The following is a 13,014-nucleotide window of genomic DNA, read 5'->3' on the forward strand; positions in this document are numbered from 1 at the left end:
ACAAATCTAGCACAGCAAAGGAGCAGCAGCATGTGTCAAGTCTTGGCAGCTGGGGGAGAACTGCTCTTCCATCCTGTCTGGGAAGTCAGGGCATGATAGGAGGCCATGCCACACCCTGGGAGCCCAGCCGCCAGCTTTCCCTGGCAGGGGCTTGGACACCTGCCTTGAGGAAATGCTGTCAGGAGCATGGGACCAAAGGGAGCTGCCCTTTTGACCCTGCTCTAATGCTCTGCCTTGCCAAGCCACAGTGTTTATGCAAAGTGTCAAGTGGCTGAGATAGCTGCAGTTTTCTAGAGTTTGATTGTCCATTTTCTTATGGTACTTAATATGAAAGGAATTACCTTCTCTTAGAGGGTAGGAAACTAGTGGTGTGTGTTCTCATAAAGTGATCAGACATCAAGGGTGCCCAGGTAATCAGTGACAATGATCCTTGGCCTGTGTAAAAATGAAGTGGCTTTGCAGTGCCCTCTTTCACATCTGCTGCCCCAGAAGACTGCAATAATGCATAGATGATTTTGCCTTTATTTCACTCTCTTTCATTCATTTCCTTTTATTTCATTTCATTCCCTTTATTTCATCCTCCATAGCCCCTATATGTTATAGTAATGTATTTTTTAGTTCATATTTTTTCTTAACAGTTAAAGGGAAGAATTATTCCTCACACTGCTTTCAAGCTTGCCCAAGCCAGTCTCACTCTGGAAAAGAAATGCTATGTACAGAAGAACTACACTGCTACATCTCTTTTTTTTTCCTTTCTTTCTCTTTTTTTTTTTGTAGTCAAAATACATCAGTGGTTTTTAGACAGTTTTCACTTGCCAGAAAGCAGTGCTTGAAACTGTGTGCTATGTTCTATTTAATGTCTTGACTGTCAGAATGTTCTTTTGCAGGCAACATATCCTAATGTAATCATCCATTTCCATGATGGTTGTCCAGTTACATTGTGAAGTTTGCAAGCCTTTTGAGGTGATTATCAAGACACAGATTGCTTGTTGCTTAACCAAGTGTCCTAAAGCGTGTATGTGAAGGTACATAATTATCATTTTTTATTCTAAAAAGCTATGTAGCTTATATTATGAAAACTATTTTAAAAATATACCACTGTTGATGTAAAAAATATGTGAGGGAAATAAGGTATGTTTTTCGAGGTTTGCCTACTAGAATATTTGTTGTATAAATATCCAGTTACTTTGGCATTAAGCATCATTGAGTTCTGCAGAATTCTGGCTAATGGTAGGCTTCATCAGAGTCAAAGTTTTTAGATACTGTAATAGGTTTTCATAAAACAATACCTCATCTCTTTCACAAGAGACCTTTAAACACAGCATTGATTCTCATCTGCCAGAAACTGGACCAGAGATGGACCCTGTGCAGCTCTGACTCCAGGAGTGTTATTAATTGTACGACCTCTCAAGGTCTTTTTGATCCCTGAGCACCTATTATTCTATAACAGATTGAACACACTGTTTGTTAAAATTTACCACTATGTAAAAAACTTTATCAGTTCAGCTCATCAGTGTATTATACTTCAGAAAAGTCTTCCTCCCAGTTATTAATTTCACAGCGCAATTTCAGAGTCTAAGGGTAGTGCCTCAGTACTTTTTTTTTATTTGTGAGTTGCAATTTTTTTCCTGTATTCCCCCATTCAATCTGGGCTGCCACAATCAGACACATGGAAAATGTGAGGACACTTTTTTCTTGCATCTGTAGTGGAAACCTTAGCAAACAGGAACTGCTCCAGGCCCGTCAAATAGATGCAACTCAGCACTTTCTTTTAACTTGAGTCCATAAGCCTCCCCATGAGAAGTGCTCCAGAGAAGAACTGGGCTGGGGGAGTTAGACTCTTGTGAGTCTCACTTCTAATAGGGGCAAAATTTTGCGATGTACAATAAAGGAGTGGATCACCAAACATTTAAAGGGAATTGTGACAAAATACTTATGACATTTAGAAAAATAAATTGGAAAAATTAAATTTTGAATCAATAAACAATGGGAAATCTTCAACGTACTAAAAAGAAAAACGTTAATGAAGCATATATATATAAAACAGTGGGAGTTACACAAATGGGTAGCGACTAGATCAAAATGCTATTGAACCACAAGTACTCTGGGAAGATAATAATGAAGATAGCATAGCTTTTCAATCTCTCTGAATCCCCACATAAAAACCAATAGCACAACTGTAAATGAAAATACCCATGGGGCTTCCCTGGTGGCGCAGTGGTTGAGAATCTGCTTGCCAATGCAGGGGACATGGGTTCAAGCCCTGGTCTGGGAAGATCCCACATGCCGCGGAGCAACTAGGCCCGTGAGCCGCAACTACTGAGCCTGTGCGTCTGGAGCCTGTGCTCCGCAACAAGAGAGGCCGCAACAGTGAGAGGTCCACGCACTGCGATGAAGAGTAGCCCCCGCTCGCTGCCAACTGGAGAAAGCCCTCGCACAGAAACGAAGAGGCAACACACCCAAAAATTAATTAATTAATTAATTAATTAATTTAAAAAACACCCATGGACAACTCTGCAACAAATATTGGCAACAAGATGTCCTCCACCCCCAAGTGGAAAGTGTGAGGTCACACAACCAACAGCTAAGACCTGATATAGTTGTCCATGCTGAAGGAAGAATGAAGTAAATAAAAGGGCATCCATCAGACCTAAGAACAAGAGGATCACAAAATAGCCAATAGTTTAGAAAGCACAAGGGACCAATTTGAGATTCGTGTTATCCTTCTATCCACAATGTTGCTGAACTATTTTTTTAGAACTAGATTATAGATCTTCTTGGATTTTCTATGGAATCATATTGTCTATAAATAATAAAAAGTTACTTCTTTGTTTCCACTGCCCTTTTATTTCCCTTTTTGTCTTATTAACACTTCAGTAACATGTAATAAACCTGAAAAGCTTGACTGGTTCTTGACTTCAAAAAGAAAACTACTAATATTTCACTTTTAGATATGATGTTTATTTTATCAAGGTTCTATAATGAAAATGTTTTTCTAATTGCATCACAAGTAAATATGGCAAAATACAACTTTGGTTACATCCTGGTAGAAGATCATGGTAGATTAAAACTGATTGCAACTCTTTGCTACTTCTTCCATTGAGAGTTGGAGTCCAATTCACTCCCCCATGAATCTGTCCTGTTCTTACTAACATGTTTGACCCACAGAACATGGTAGAAGTGAAATTTTGGAAAGCTTTGCAGCTTCTGCCTGGGACTCCTAGGACACACTAGCAGGGAACCCTGAGCTGTCACGTAAGTCTGACTACCCTGACTGCTATGCTGGAAAGGCCACAAGAAGGTGCTCCACTTGATAGTCTCAAATGATTCCAGTCTCCAAGCTATCTTCACCAAGGTGTAAGACACTGAGTGAAGCCTGAACCCACCAGACCAGCCATCCACCAGGAGAGTAAACTCTGCTGACACCAGCAGAAGAAAAGAGTCAATCAAGCCTTGCCCAAATTCCTCAGCAACAAAATTGTGAGATGTAATAAAATAGTTGTTTTAAACCACTATCATTTGGGACGGTTTGCCAAGCAGCAATAGATAACTGGAAGATAGGTATAGAAACTATTTTTTATGGTTTTATATTTTTTCAAAATTTAACAAAATTGAGTCTCCTCCTCATTATTGGAGTTGAGGCTATTTTCCACTGGTTAGGAAAAACAACAAAAGGTAAAGATAGGCAAGCATAGCATAGAGGATCTCAGGTTCAGTGCTAGACCAGTGCAAAGATCAGGTCTGCATGACCAGGGTCACTTAGTGATGGGCCAGCATCTTCATGCAAATCAGAAAATGGAATACCTTTCTCCTGGCAGGCACAGCCTAACACTAGACTGTGATGAACAAAGTGCAGGCTGAATCTCAGTCCCCACTTCTCCCAGCATCCTTGTGCAGGGCACAATTAGTATAAACTATATGCAATATCTTTATAAATTAAAGCTCAAAGCAATGTTTCTACATTTGCAAATGACATAGATTCTTGTGGGTGGCAATGAACTAAGTTGATGAGGATGGAAAGATCTTATGAATCTGTGTGAGTGGGCAGAAAGGTGGCAAATGAGTGCATAAAGTATACATATGAGCTAACAGTCACAGCTAAGGAGAGGGATCTAGGGTTATTGTAGATTGTTCCCTGAAGATAATACAGAGGCTTCTTCTGACAGCAAAAAGAGCAACTACTTGATTGAATCATTAAAGTGCCATTCCCCCTGAGAAGCAAAGTAGTACCACCCACTCAACTGATGCTCTGATGGAAGCTGAATAAGGCAGAAACCATTATGAGAAAGACTGGAGAAAAATTAACAGCATGAGGGCTCAGAAGAAACAAATACTTGTATATATGAGTGGAATACGAAGGACAAACCAAGCAGGTCCTGGTGAAAGCAGCTGCAGTGGTGGAGATGGTAGCAGTGATTACAGCATGCTTAGTACTGGGAACAAGTAGCTGTGATGATGGTGGTGATGCAAGCAGACTATTTCTGGTGATGGCAGCAGTAGCAGCAACTGAGTTGATTTCCCAGCTGATACCAGTGATATTGGATGGCAGTGGTGGCACCAGACCATTAATGCTGGCAACAGGAATGGAGATAAAGCAGTAGTCAGGAAACTGTCAAATACTTCATCAACTCTTTATTCAGCATTGACCACATTTCGGGTATCATGTTGGGTAGATAAATAAATGTTAACAAATACCCATTATATGCCCAGCCCCGTAATAGATGTGGGAGTACAAAGATGACTAGAACATGGTCCCTACCCTTCAGACGCTCAAAATTGAGTATGGGGAGCACACATGAGAACAAATAATTATGGCAATGTGGTAACTGTGAAAAAGAAATATAAACTTCTGTATAGTCCAATACAAAAAGAGAAAACATATTCCCTTGTTTTGACATACAGCATTAGAACAGGCACTGTAGAAGACACAAGATAAATCAGACATAGATCCTGACCTGGGATGCTTATAGTCCAGTCGATGAGGTAGGACAAATGTAATTCTATAAAACAAGTAGAAAAGTGATATGCTTTAGAAAGTTCCAGAAAAAGTATTTTAGGTTTTTAAAGGAAAGCCTGCATATAGCAGACACTCAATATTGTTTTAAGGTGCAATCTACCTATTCAATCTTGAATGCCACTTTTTCCTTCTTTGATACCCTTTAATATAGTTTACTTTAAAAAATCTTTATTGAGTGCCTACTATATTGTGTGCCTGCTATACACTGAATATTTTTGATGAGGTCATGAGGGTAGGACCCTGGTCCACTGGGATTAGTGCCCTTATAAGAGGAGACCCTAAAGAGCTTGCAGCTCTCTCTCCCCTCTGGTGAGGAAAAAAAAAAAAAGAAAATCACCTGAGGACACAGTGAGAAGGCAGCCGTCTGCAAGCCAGGAATAGAGCCCTCACCAGAAAGCTAACTGTCCAGAACCTTGATCTTGGACTTCCCACCTTACAGAACTGTAAGAAATAAATTTCTGTTAGTTAAGCCAACCAGTCTATGGTGTTTGATTATAGTAGTCCTAGTAGACTAACACAAGTTTTGGTACAGGGAATGAGGCCCCCAGCCCCCACAAATTGATGTCCTTCTCACCCCAAATTCATGTACAACACAATTCAGTCAAGTTTTTTGACACTTTGTTATGAGGATTTCTTTCCTCCAATTTCCAATAACCTTTCCCTCATTTCCATCTGAGTTGTCACTGGAATGGCCTTTATCATCCATATTTCTACCAACATTCTGTTCATGACTATTCATGTATTTCTGTAAGGTGGAAGCTTTGTCTCCTGCTTGCCTCTTTTCTTTCTGAGCCCTCACCAGAATCATCTTTAATGTCCTTATACCTATCAACAGTTTCTTCACAGCAATCTCGGCTTTTTCTAGCATGGGCTTCAAAATTCTTCCAGCCTCTACCCATCACACAACTCCAAAGCCACATTCACATTTTTTGGTATTTGTTACAGCAGTACTCTATTCCTAGTACCAAAATGTATTGGTATTACTTAGGGTTCTCCAGAAAAACAGAACCAGAAATTTATATAGAAATTTATAAAAGGAACAGACTCATGCAATTATAGAGGCTGAGAAGTCCCATGATCTGCAGTCTACAACCAGAGACCCAAGAGACCTGATGGTGTAAATACCAGTGTGAAAGCTGGCAAGCTCAAGACCCGAAAAGAGCCAATGCTTCCGTTCAAGTCCAAAGGCAGGGAAAGATCAATGTCCCAGCTCAAAGTAGTCAGACAGTTGAAGTTCCCTCTTACACAAGGAAGGGTCAATCTTTTTGTTCTATTCAGGCCTTCAACTGATTATGGCCACTCACTTTAGGGAAGGCAATCTGCTTCACTCAGTAGGATTGATTCGAATGTTAATCTCATCAGAAAAACATACAAACAAAAAAACAAAACAAAAACAACAACCAACCCTCACAGACACACCCAGAATAATGTTTGACCAAATACCTGGGTTCCTCGTGGCCAAGTTGACACATAAAATTAACCATTATACTGAATACCTTCTAGGCTCTGGGAGTACAAAGTGAACAAAGTTTCTATCCTCATGGAGCTTATGTCCTATTGTGGGGTCACATAAATAAATAATTTCAAACACTGATAACTGCTAAGAATGTGGACCAAGGAAAAAGACAAAGTGTAAGAAAGGATGTGGGGGCAGGCAGAGACATTTATAGGAAGTAGAGTGAGTCTAAAAGTCTTTGAGCTCAAAAATGAAATTGGAGGGACTCTGGTGGCACAGTGGATAAGACTCTGCATTCCCAATGAAAGGCCTGGGTTTGATCCCTGGTCCGCAAACTAGATCCCACATGCATGCCTCAACTAAGAGTTCGCATGCCACAACTAAGGAGCCCGCCTGCCGCAACTGGCGTAACCAAATAAAGAAAGAAAGACCTGGCGTAACCAAATAAAGAAAGAAAGAAAAAAAGAATGAAATTGGAGTTATGCTTTGGGAAGAATAATCTAGTATCAAGGTGCAAAGTGACACATAGAAGAGAGGCACTACAGGTGGGGAAGCTAATACAGCATTCAGGAAAGATGAATGAAATGGAAAAAAGAGAGAAAAGAAGGGAAGAAACTATTTATTGAGCACCTACTATGTGTCAGACATGCTTTTAAGTGTTTTCACATATTTGAACTGGGACGTGGCAGGGGGCATGAAAAGGAAGAAAAATATTAAAAAGATATTACAAAGAATCATCAAGACTTCACAGCTGATTTTGTGTTTATGTATGTGTATATTGGTACATTTACTTGTACTTGGGTAGATAGAGTTGGAAAAAAGAAAGGTTCAAAAAGGTCTAAGGTTTCAAGTATGGGTAACCAGCAAGGTAATAGTGGTATTATGAGAAGAAAGGATTATACAAAGGAAGAGAATGAGGAGGGAGGACAATGTGTTATATATTTTTTAAATGAGGCATCCAGGCAAAGCTGCTCAATAAACAGTAGGAAATTACAGGGCTACAGGTGAAAAGATAAGTCATACCAGGAGATGTGAAGATAGAGATTATCTGCAGAGATATGGTACCTGAAACAATGAGATGTACTTTGGTTACAAATGAAGAGAATGAAGAGAAAGAAGAGGATATATTTTTATGGATTCTCCTACTTGAGGAAGATCTAGAGGTGCACTGTCCAATATGGTAGCCATTAGCCACATGAAGGGACTTAAATCAATTTAAATTAAAATGAAAAATTTAATTAGTCGTACTAGCTATATTTCAAGTGTCTACCATATTGAATATCAGAGTTATAAAACATTTCCAACATCACAGAAAGTTCTATTGGACAGTATGTACCTAGAGATTCATCAGAGGAGAAGAAAGGGGAGAATTTAGTCTCCTGAAAGCCATTCAAGTACAGAATGACCCATGGTATTAAGTGCTCCAATAAAAGCATATGAAAGCTAAAAACAAACAATAACTTGTGACTCTTAAAGCAGTTTCAGACTAGTAAAAAAGTTAGAAACTAGATTATAAGAGATTTTGGATGAAATTGGTGATAAATAGGTAGAGGTAACAAGTATAAACAATTCTTTCAAGTAACTTTTCAGTGAAGAAAAAGAGAAAGAATGTAAACCTAAGGAAGAACTGAAAGAGAATCAAGCTGTGTATGTATGTGCCTAAGATAAGCATGTTTGTGGACTCACTGGAAGGCTTGGCTACCAATCAACCAACCAGCTATCCACTAACTCTACCAATCAAAAAAGGCTTTGATGTAGCGATGACAATTGAGGGGATAGAATCATACAATTTTAAAGCTACCAGAAGCTTTAGGAATCATCTAATCTACTGGTCACATTATATAGAAAGCAGGTGCCCATTCACACCCATAGCTTAGTAGTAATAAAAGCTAGAATAAGAACTCAGGTGTTCTGCATCCTAGGCCATTAGATGTTCAGCCTCATTCAAATGCCTCCTGAGACACAGACCAGAAAAGTGAAGAAAGCTTATTCTATTGACTTCCATTAATCTAGCAAGAAAATATCTATGTTCACATATGTAAAACTTCAACTTAAAAAAAAAGAGACAATTTTTTTACTTCTCGCCTTTAAAATTTAGAAAAACAGAACTAAGCCTTGAGTGTCTACTGTTTTGTAACAAACATTACACTAAAAAGACCTTAAATATCATCTAATTAAATCTTTAATATAACCTGTTTTCAGTATTCACAGCTTAGAAATTTATGCATCAGGTCAGTGAGGTCACAGAGGTAGTGACACTTTTACTCAGTTCTATACTATAATCAATTAGAAAATGGTGGAGAAAATGGGAGAAAAAAGATCAATAGACTAGGGAATGGAAATTAGATGTTTAACGAAGTATAAAAGTAACAAGGACAAATTCATATACATGCCAATCTTAAAAATAAAACCAAAGAAAACCAACCCTTTAGATAAATAATTGCTAATTAAACAAAATGTTTCAAGGAACTCTAACATTGCCTTTGGAGGGAACTGGGTGGCTCGGGAACAGGGTTTTAAGGAGACTTTTCACAGTAACTTTTGAATTTTAACAATAACAATCTATTACCTTTTCCAATAAATAAAGTTTCTTTAAAAACTTTATATGTTTCAGTTCCTACCGGTAGTTTGTAATTACTAGCATTCTACAATTCCCTGAGGCTGCAGAAAAATTGAAATTTTTAGAAAGAAAAATCCTGACTCTGTTCTGAAAAGGCAAGGGAAAAATTACATTAAGAACAGCAGATTTGCCTTTGGGGGTTGGGAATCAGGAAGGGAGAGAAGTCATTGCCTGCAACAATCACTATTTGATCAAACCAATTCTATTGCTATTATTTTTAGCTCATCTTTTTAGCCTGTTGCTAAGGAACCCTACAGCCCGAAAGCAATTTACTCATAGGAACCCACATGAAGCAAGAGAAAAGCAATGACGCTGAAGCTTTCTAATTAAGCCATTAAGTCTATTTTAGTGCCGTTTAATAAATTATTTCTTCTCGATTTTTATGCACCGCTATAGTGATGTTGAAAATCCTGTTGTACCCAAAAGCAAAATCATTATTTGTAAATTTTCAATATGAGGGTCTGCAAATCAGTATATCTGAAATGGGGAGCCATAGTTCTGGATTCTGATTTTCTATTAATACTTGTCTTTTATTCTTGAAAATACTAAACAATTTCTTGTTTAGTATTTTCTACCAAGAATTCTAAGGGCTTCCCTGGTGGCGCAGTGGTTGAGAGTCCGCCTGCCAATGCAGGGGACACGGGTTCGTGCTCCGGTCCAGAAAGATACCACGTGCCGCGGAGCGGCTGGGCCCGTGAGCAATGGCCGCTGAGCCTGCGCATCCGGAGCCTGTGGTGCAGAACATGAGGAAAGGATTTGACAAAGCTATTAGATACATAAAAGCTATGAATTGACATTTCTACTTGAGATGTGGCAAGAGGGCTGAGACATCTAGTGCAAAACGGCATGACAGTGTGAGGAACAGAGCACTGGCGAGGCCGCGGATGCTCCAGGGAGCGAGGTGTCAAGCGGAATCCGGTATGACACAAATACGTACAAGAAAGGTGGGAACTCTAGGTCTTCGCATTTCTACCCACTCAGTTCGAGAACCTCATAACAACACACAGGCGTCATCGCTTTCGTAATTGGCGCAGACGGTGAGTCGCAGGGACGCCGTTCAAGCCGTTTCAACTGGAGCCAACCTGTATCTGCCCGTTTCCACCGAGTCTGATTTGTGCCACCTTTTGTTGCCCCCAATAACCTCAAATTCGTCCAAACTAAAATCTGGCCATGGTAGAGCTAAGAAGATCGGTGATACAGCGAGCTATCTTCAGCTTTTGGCTCTTTCCTCCCATATTTTTAAAAGTCCTTCCAATCCGTTGGTTTCCGAGGACACGGGTACAGACAACGGAGCTAACACCGCCGGGCTCTAAGTAGCGTCAACGTGGCAGTAACGAGAAAACCAGGGGTCCAAATTCCACCAATAAACGAGGCAGCTCGGCCTACGCCCCGCCCACTACTCCTGCCAGCCAATAATCTTCAGAACTCTTCTGCTACTCCCGCCCATTCTTAGCGCAGTTACAGAGCCTCTTCCTCTGCTCCCCCGAGCACCAAAAACCCGCAGTATGTGCGCCCCTCTTCCGCTTCGCTATACCAGAGAGCCCTCTGCCCTTCTTTATTGAAGGCGTAGGGTACGGCATCGGCTACCACCCGAGGCCCAAGATCCCAGAAGCTACTCTCGCAAACAGCAGCAGAACGAAAGAAAACAAAAAGGGCTGCCTGGGACTTTCACCACACGCCCAGTTTACCTTGACCCGGAAGTGATTCACCACTCCTCCTCCCTTCCCACTCCTCCCTCCCTGGTTGAGAAGGGAAAGACGACGGCCAGGTCTGGCCCGGCATGCCTTGGGCTTCCGGTGACCTCTGGCCTTTTTCTGTCGTCCGCTCTTGCTGCCTAGCGTGCTTGTTCGCTCAGTGCTTTCCGTCCTTCCCTCCCTCCCGTTTTTCTTCGCACGCTGCCTGGTGACTGTGGCGCCCGTGAACAGCAAGGAGGCGGTGGCAGAGGACCCTCGTCATGGCCGCTTCTAAGCCTGTGGAGGCGGCGGTGGTCGCAGCGGCTATTCCCGGCTCCGGGAGTGGGGTGGGCGGCGGCAGTGCGACTGCGGGCCCGGGCACCGGGGGCCTGCCGCGATGGCAGCTGGCGCTGGCGGTCGGGGCGCCCCTGCTGCTGGGCGCGGGTGCCATGTACCTGTGGAGCCGGCAGCGGCGGCGCCGGGAGACCGGGGGCCGAGGCGACGCCAGCGGCCTGAAGCGCAACAGTGAACGGAAGACCCCGGAGGGCAGGGCCAGTCCGGCCCCGGGCAGCGGACACCCCGAGGGCCCCGGTACTCACCTGGAAATGGTGAGAAGCAGCCCCGAGCCCTGGAGGTAGAACCCGGCAGGTGCAGCCTTTCCTTGACGAGTTGTGCTCGTCAGGGGGCTTCCCATCAGACGGAAGCTGCCAACAGGCAGCGCGTGGGTTTAGGGAAACTCAGTTCTGGCTGCCTTTATAGGGAATAGAGTAGCCCGAGGGCACAGGTTAGCAACATTCGTTAAGAGCTTCCTTTTGGTTTCAGAAAAATATTTGCTTTTCTTCTCAGTGACACAGCATTTATCCTTAGCGTTGTGGGTACGGGGACATTTGCAAATGTGATGATTGTATTTAACTAACTAATGAAGGAAGCCAAATTCCCTTAACTATCGGTACGTTGTGATGTGAATTGCCTTGGTCATGTCTAAGGCCTAGGACTTAATTAGTAATAATCTTTTAATAACAAGCGAATCCCCTTTTTTGAAGTATTTTAGGGTTGGGGATAGGTAAATACAGTGACTGTTGGTTGACAAGAGTAAAATGGTGTTCAGTGGCATTTATTTCATCTGTGGGCATGAGTTCTTAAACTTTTGGGGTAGAAGCATCTTAAATTCATTTTTAAATTTTACCTGGAAATTTACATGACCAAGCCTGACATACGGTTAAGCCAAGCGTCGGAGTTCTGGTGAATTAACTGCTTTGTATGGCTTTGTTGAACTATTAAATCCTTCTGGTATCTGACAGCTGTGGGGGGAATTGGCCTGGCTGCATTTAACAATACTGGGGTGAGATGACGTGAGGTGGAGGATTTTATCTGAGTCTGAGATTGTACAGTGGCGGTTACGGAGTAAATCAGAGTTCACAGTAACCTTTGGTCAAAAAACTCCCAATTATATACATTTGCAAGTTATTTCCACATTATATTATTCAGACTGAAGACATGTTTTTACTAAGATAGTCAAATTAACTTTAAAGGAAGTTCTGATGTGGAAGCAAACTACCTTAGTTTAGTGCATCCTATATCTCTGGCGTTGTGCTAGGCCCTGAGAGAGCCAAATAGTCTTTCTAATGGGAGAGTAAGATACTGCTTTAAAAAGAAAATGCATGCAGTACAGGTATGCTGGAAGAACCCATGGATTGTGAGAACCAGGAGAAGTGTGCTTTATATTGGGCTCTCCAACATGGTTACCTTGAGAAAGTCATTTTATCTCTTCGATGTTAGTGTCATCCCTGTAGAATAAGAGAATTAAAATATTGGATCTCTTATATTTCTTCCAGCCCTAAAAATTGGTGATTCTGAGTGCTATTAATGAGAGTGGTAATCAAGGTGATTCTTTGAATTAGTCATCATTTGTCTTGTTGTTTTCATATTTATGAAATTCTCTGGTCATTTCCTATTTCATTTGCTTATTTTAATCACAGAAGAATAGTAGGTGAATGAAAAATACATAAAAGTTCTCTGTTCTATAATAATCACCAAAAATAAAGATAATTTCTATAAAAGAGACAAGGTTTTGATATTTCATTGCAGTTTCAAATACTACCCCACCTCACCTGTTTGGTATTTGATAGAATTCAGCAAACTGTCTTTCAGATTTTAGATTTCCTTAAATCCCATTTTCAGCTTTTCAGCATTGTCTAGGTCAACACTGATAATATTTAAATTTCATGGTGTATTGTAGTTTTATCAG

The 13,014-nt window shown here is 41.2% G+C and overlaps 2 protein-coding genes and 1 non-coding gene across 5 annotated transcripts in view; 1 reads left to right on the forward strand and 2 right to left on the reverse strand.

Moving 5' to 3' along the window:
- Positions 1-10,802, reverse strand: part of LNP1 (leukemia NUP98 fusion partner 1) — a 37,393-nt gene extending 26,591 nt beyond the window's left edge. Inside the window, exons 1-4 of one of the 3 annotated variants that reach the window (XR_004526428.2) lie at positions 10,031-10,796; positions 5,355-5,458; positions 4,956-5,000; positions 1,720-4,571 (exon numbers count right to left, since the gene is read on the reverse strand). The gene's annotated coding sequence lies outside the window, so the exon portion shown is untranslated. Of the gene's footprint in view, positions 1-1,719; positions 4,572-4,955; positions 5,001-5,354 lie in introns of those variants that run through there. The other 2 variants (XR_012331545.1, XM_019922283.3) reach the window with 2 other exon arrangements.
- On the reverse strand, positions 1,627-1,757 carry LOC117312257 (small nucleolar RNA SNORA31). Its single transcript, XR_004526515.1, has one exon. It is a non-coding gene; the product is annotated as a small nucleolar RNA SNORA31 (small nucleolar RNA).
- Positions 10,803-10,895: 93 nt separating the features above from the next.
- The window catches only part of TOMM70 (translocase of outer mitochondrial membrane 70), a 45,114-nt gene continuing 42,995 nt past the window's right edge, over positions 10,896-13,014 (forward strand). Inside the window, exon 1 of the mRNA XM_019922733.3 lies at positions 10,896-11,374. Within this exon, the coding sequence (XP_019778292.1) occupies positions 11,048-11,374 (327 nt within the window). The 5' untranslated portion in view covers positions 10,896-11,047. The remainder of the gene's footprint in view (positions 11,375-13,014) is intronic.

The sequence above is a fragment of the Tursiops truncatus genome, chromosome 4 (assembly GCF_011762595.2).
Source record: "Tursiops truncatus isolate mTurTru1 chromosome 4, mTurTru1.mat.Y, whole genome shotgun sequence".
Classification (NCBI taxonomy): domain Eukaryota; kingdom Metazoa; phylum Chordata; class Mammalia; order Artiodactyla; family Delphinidae; genus Tursiops; species Tursiops truncatus.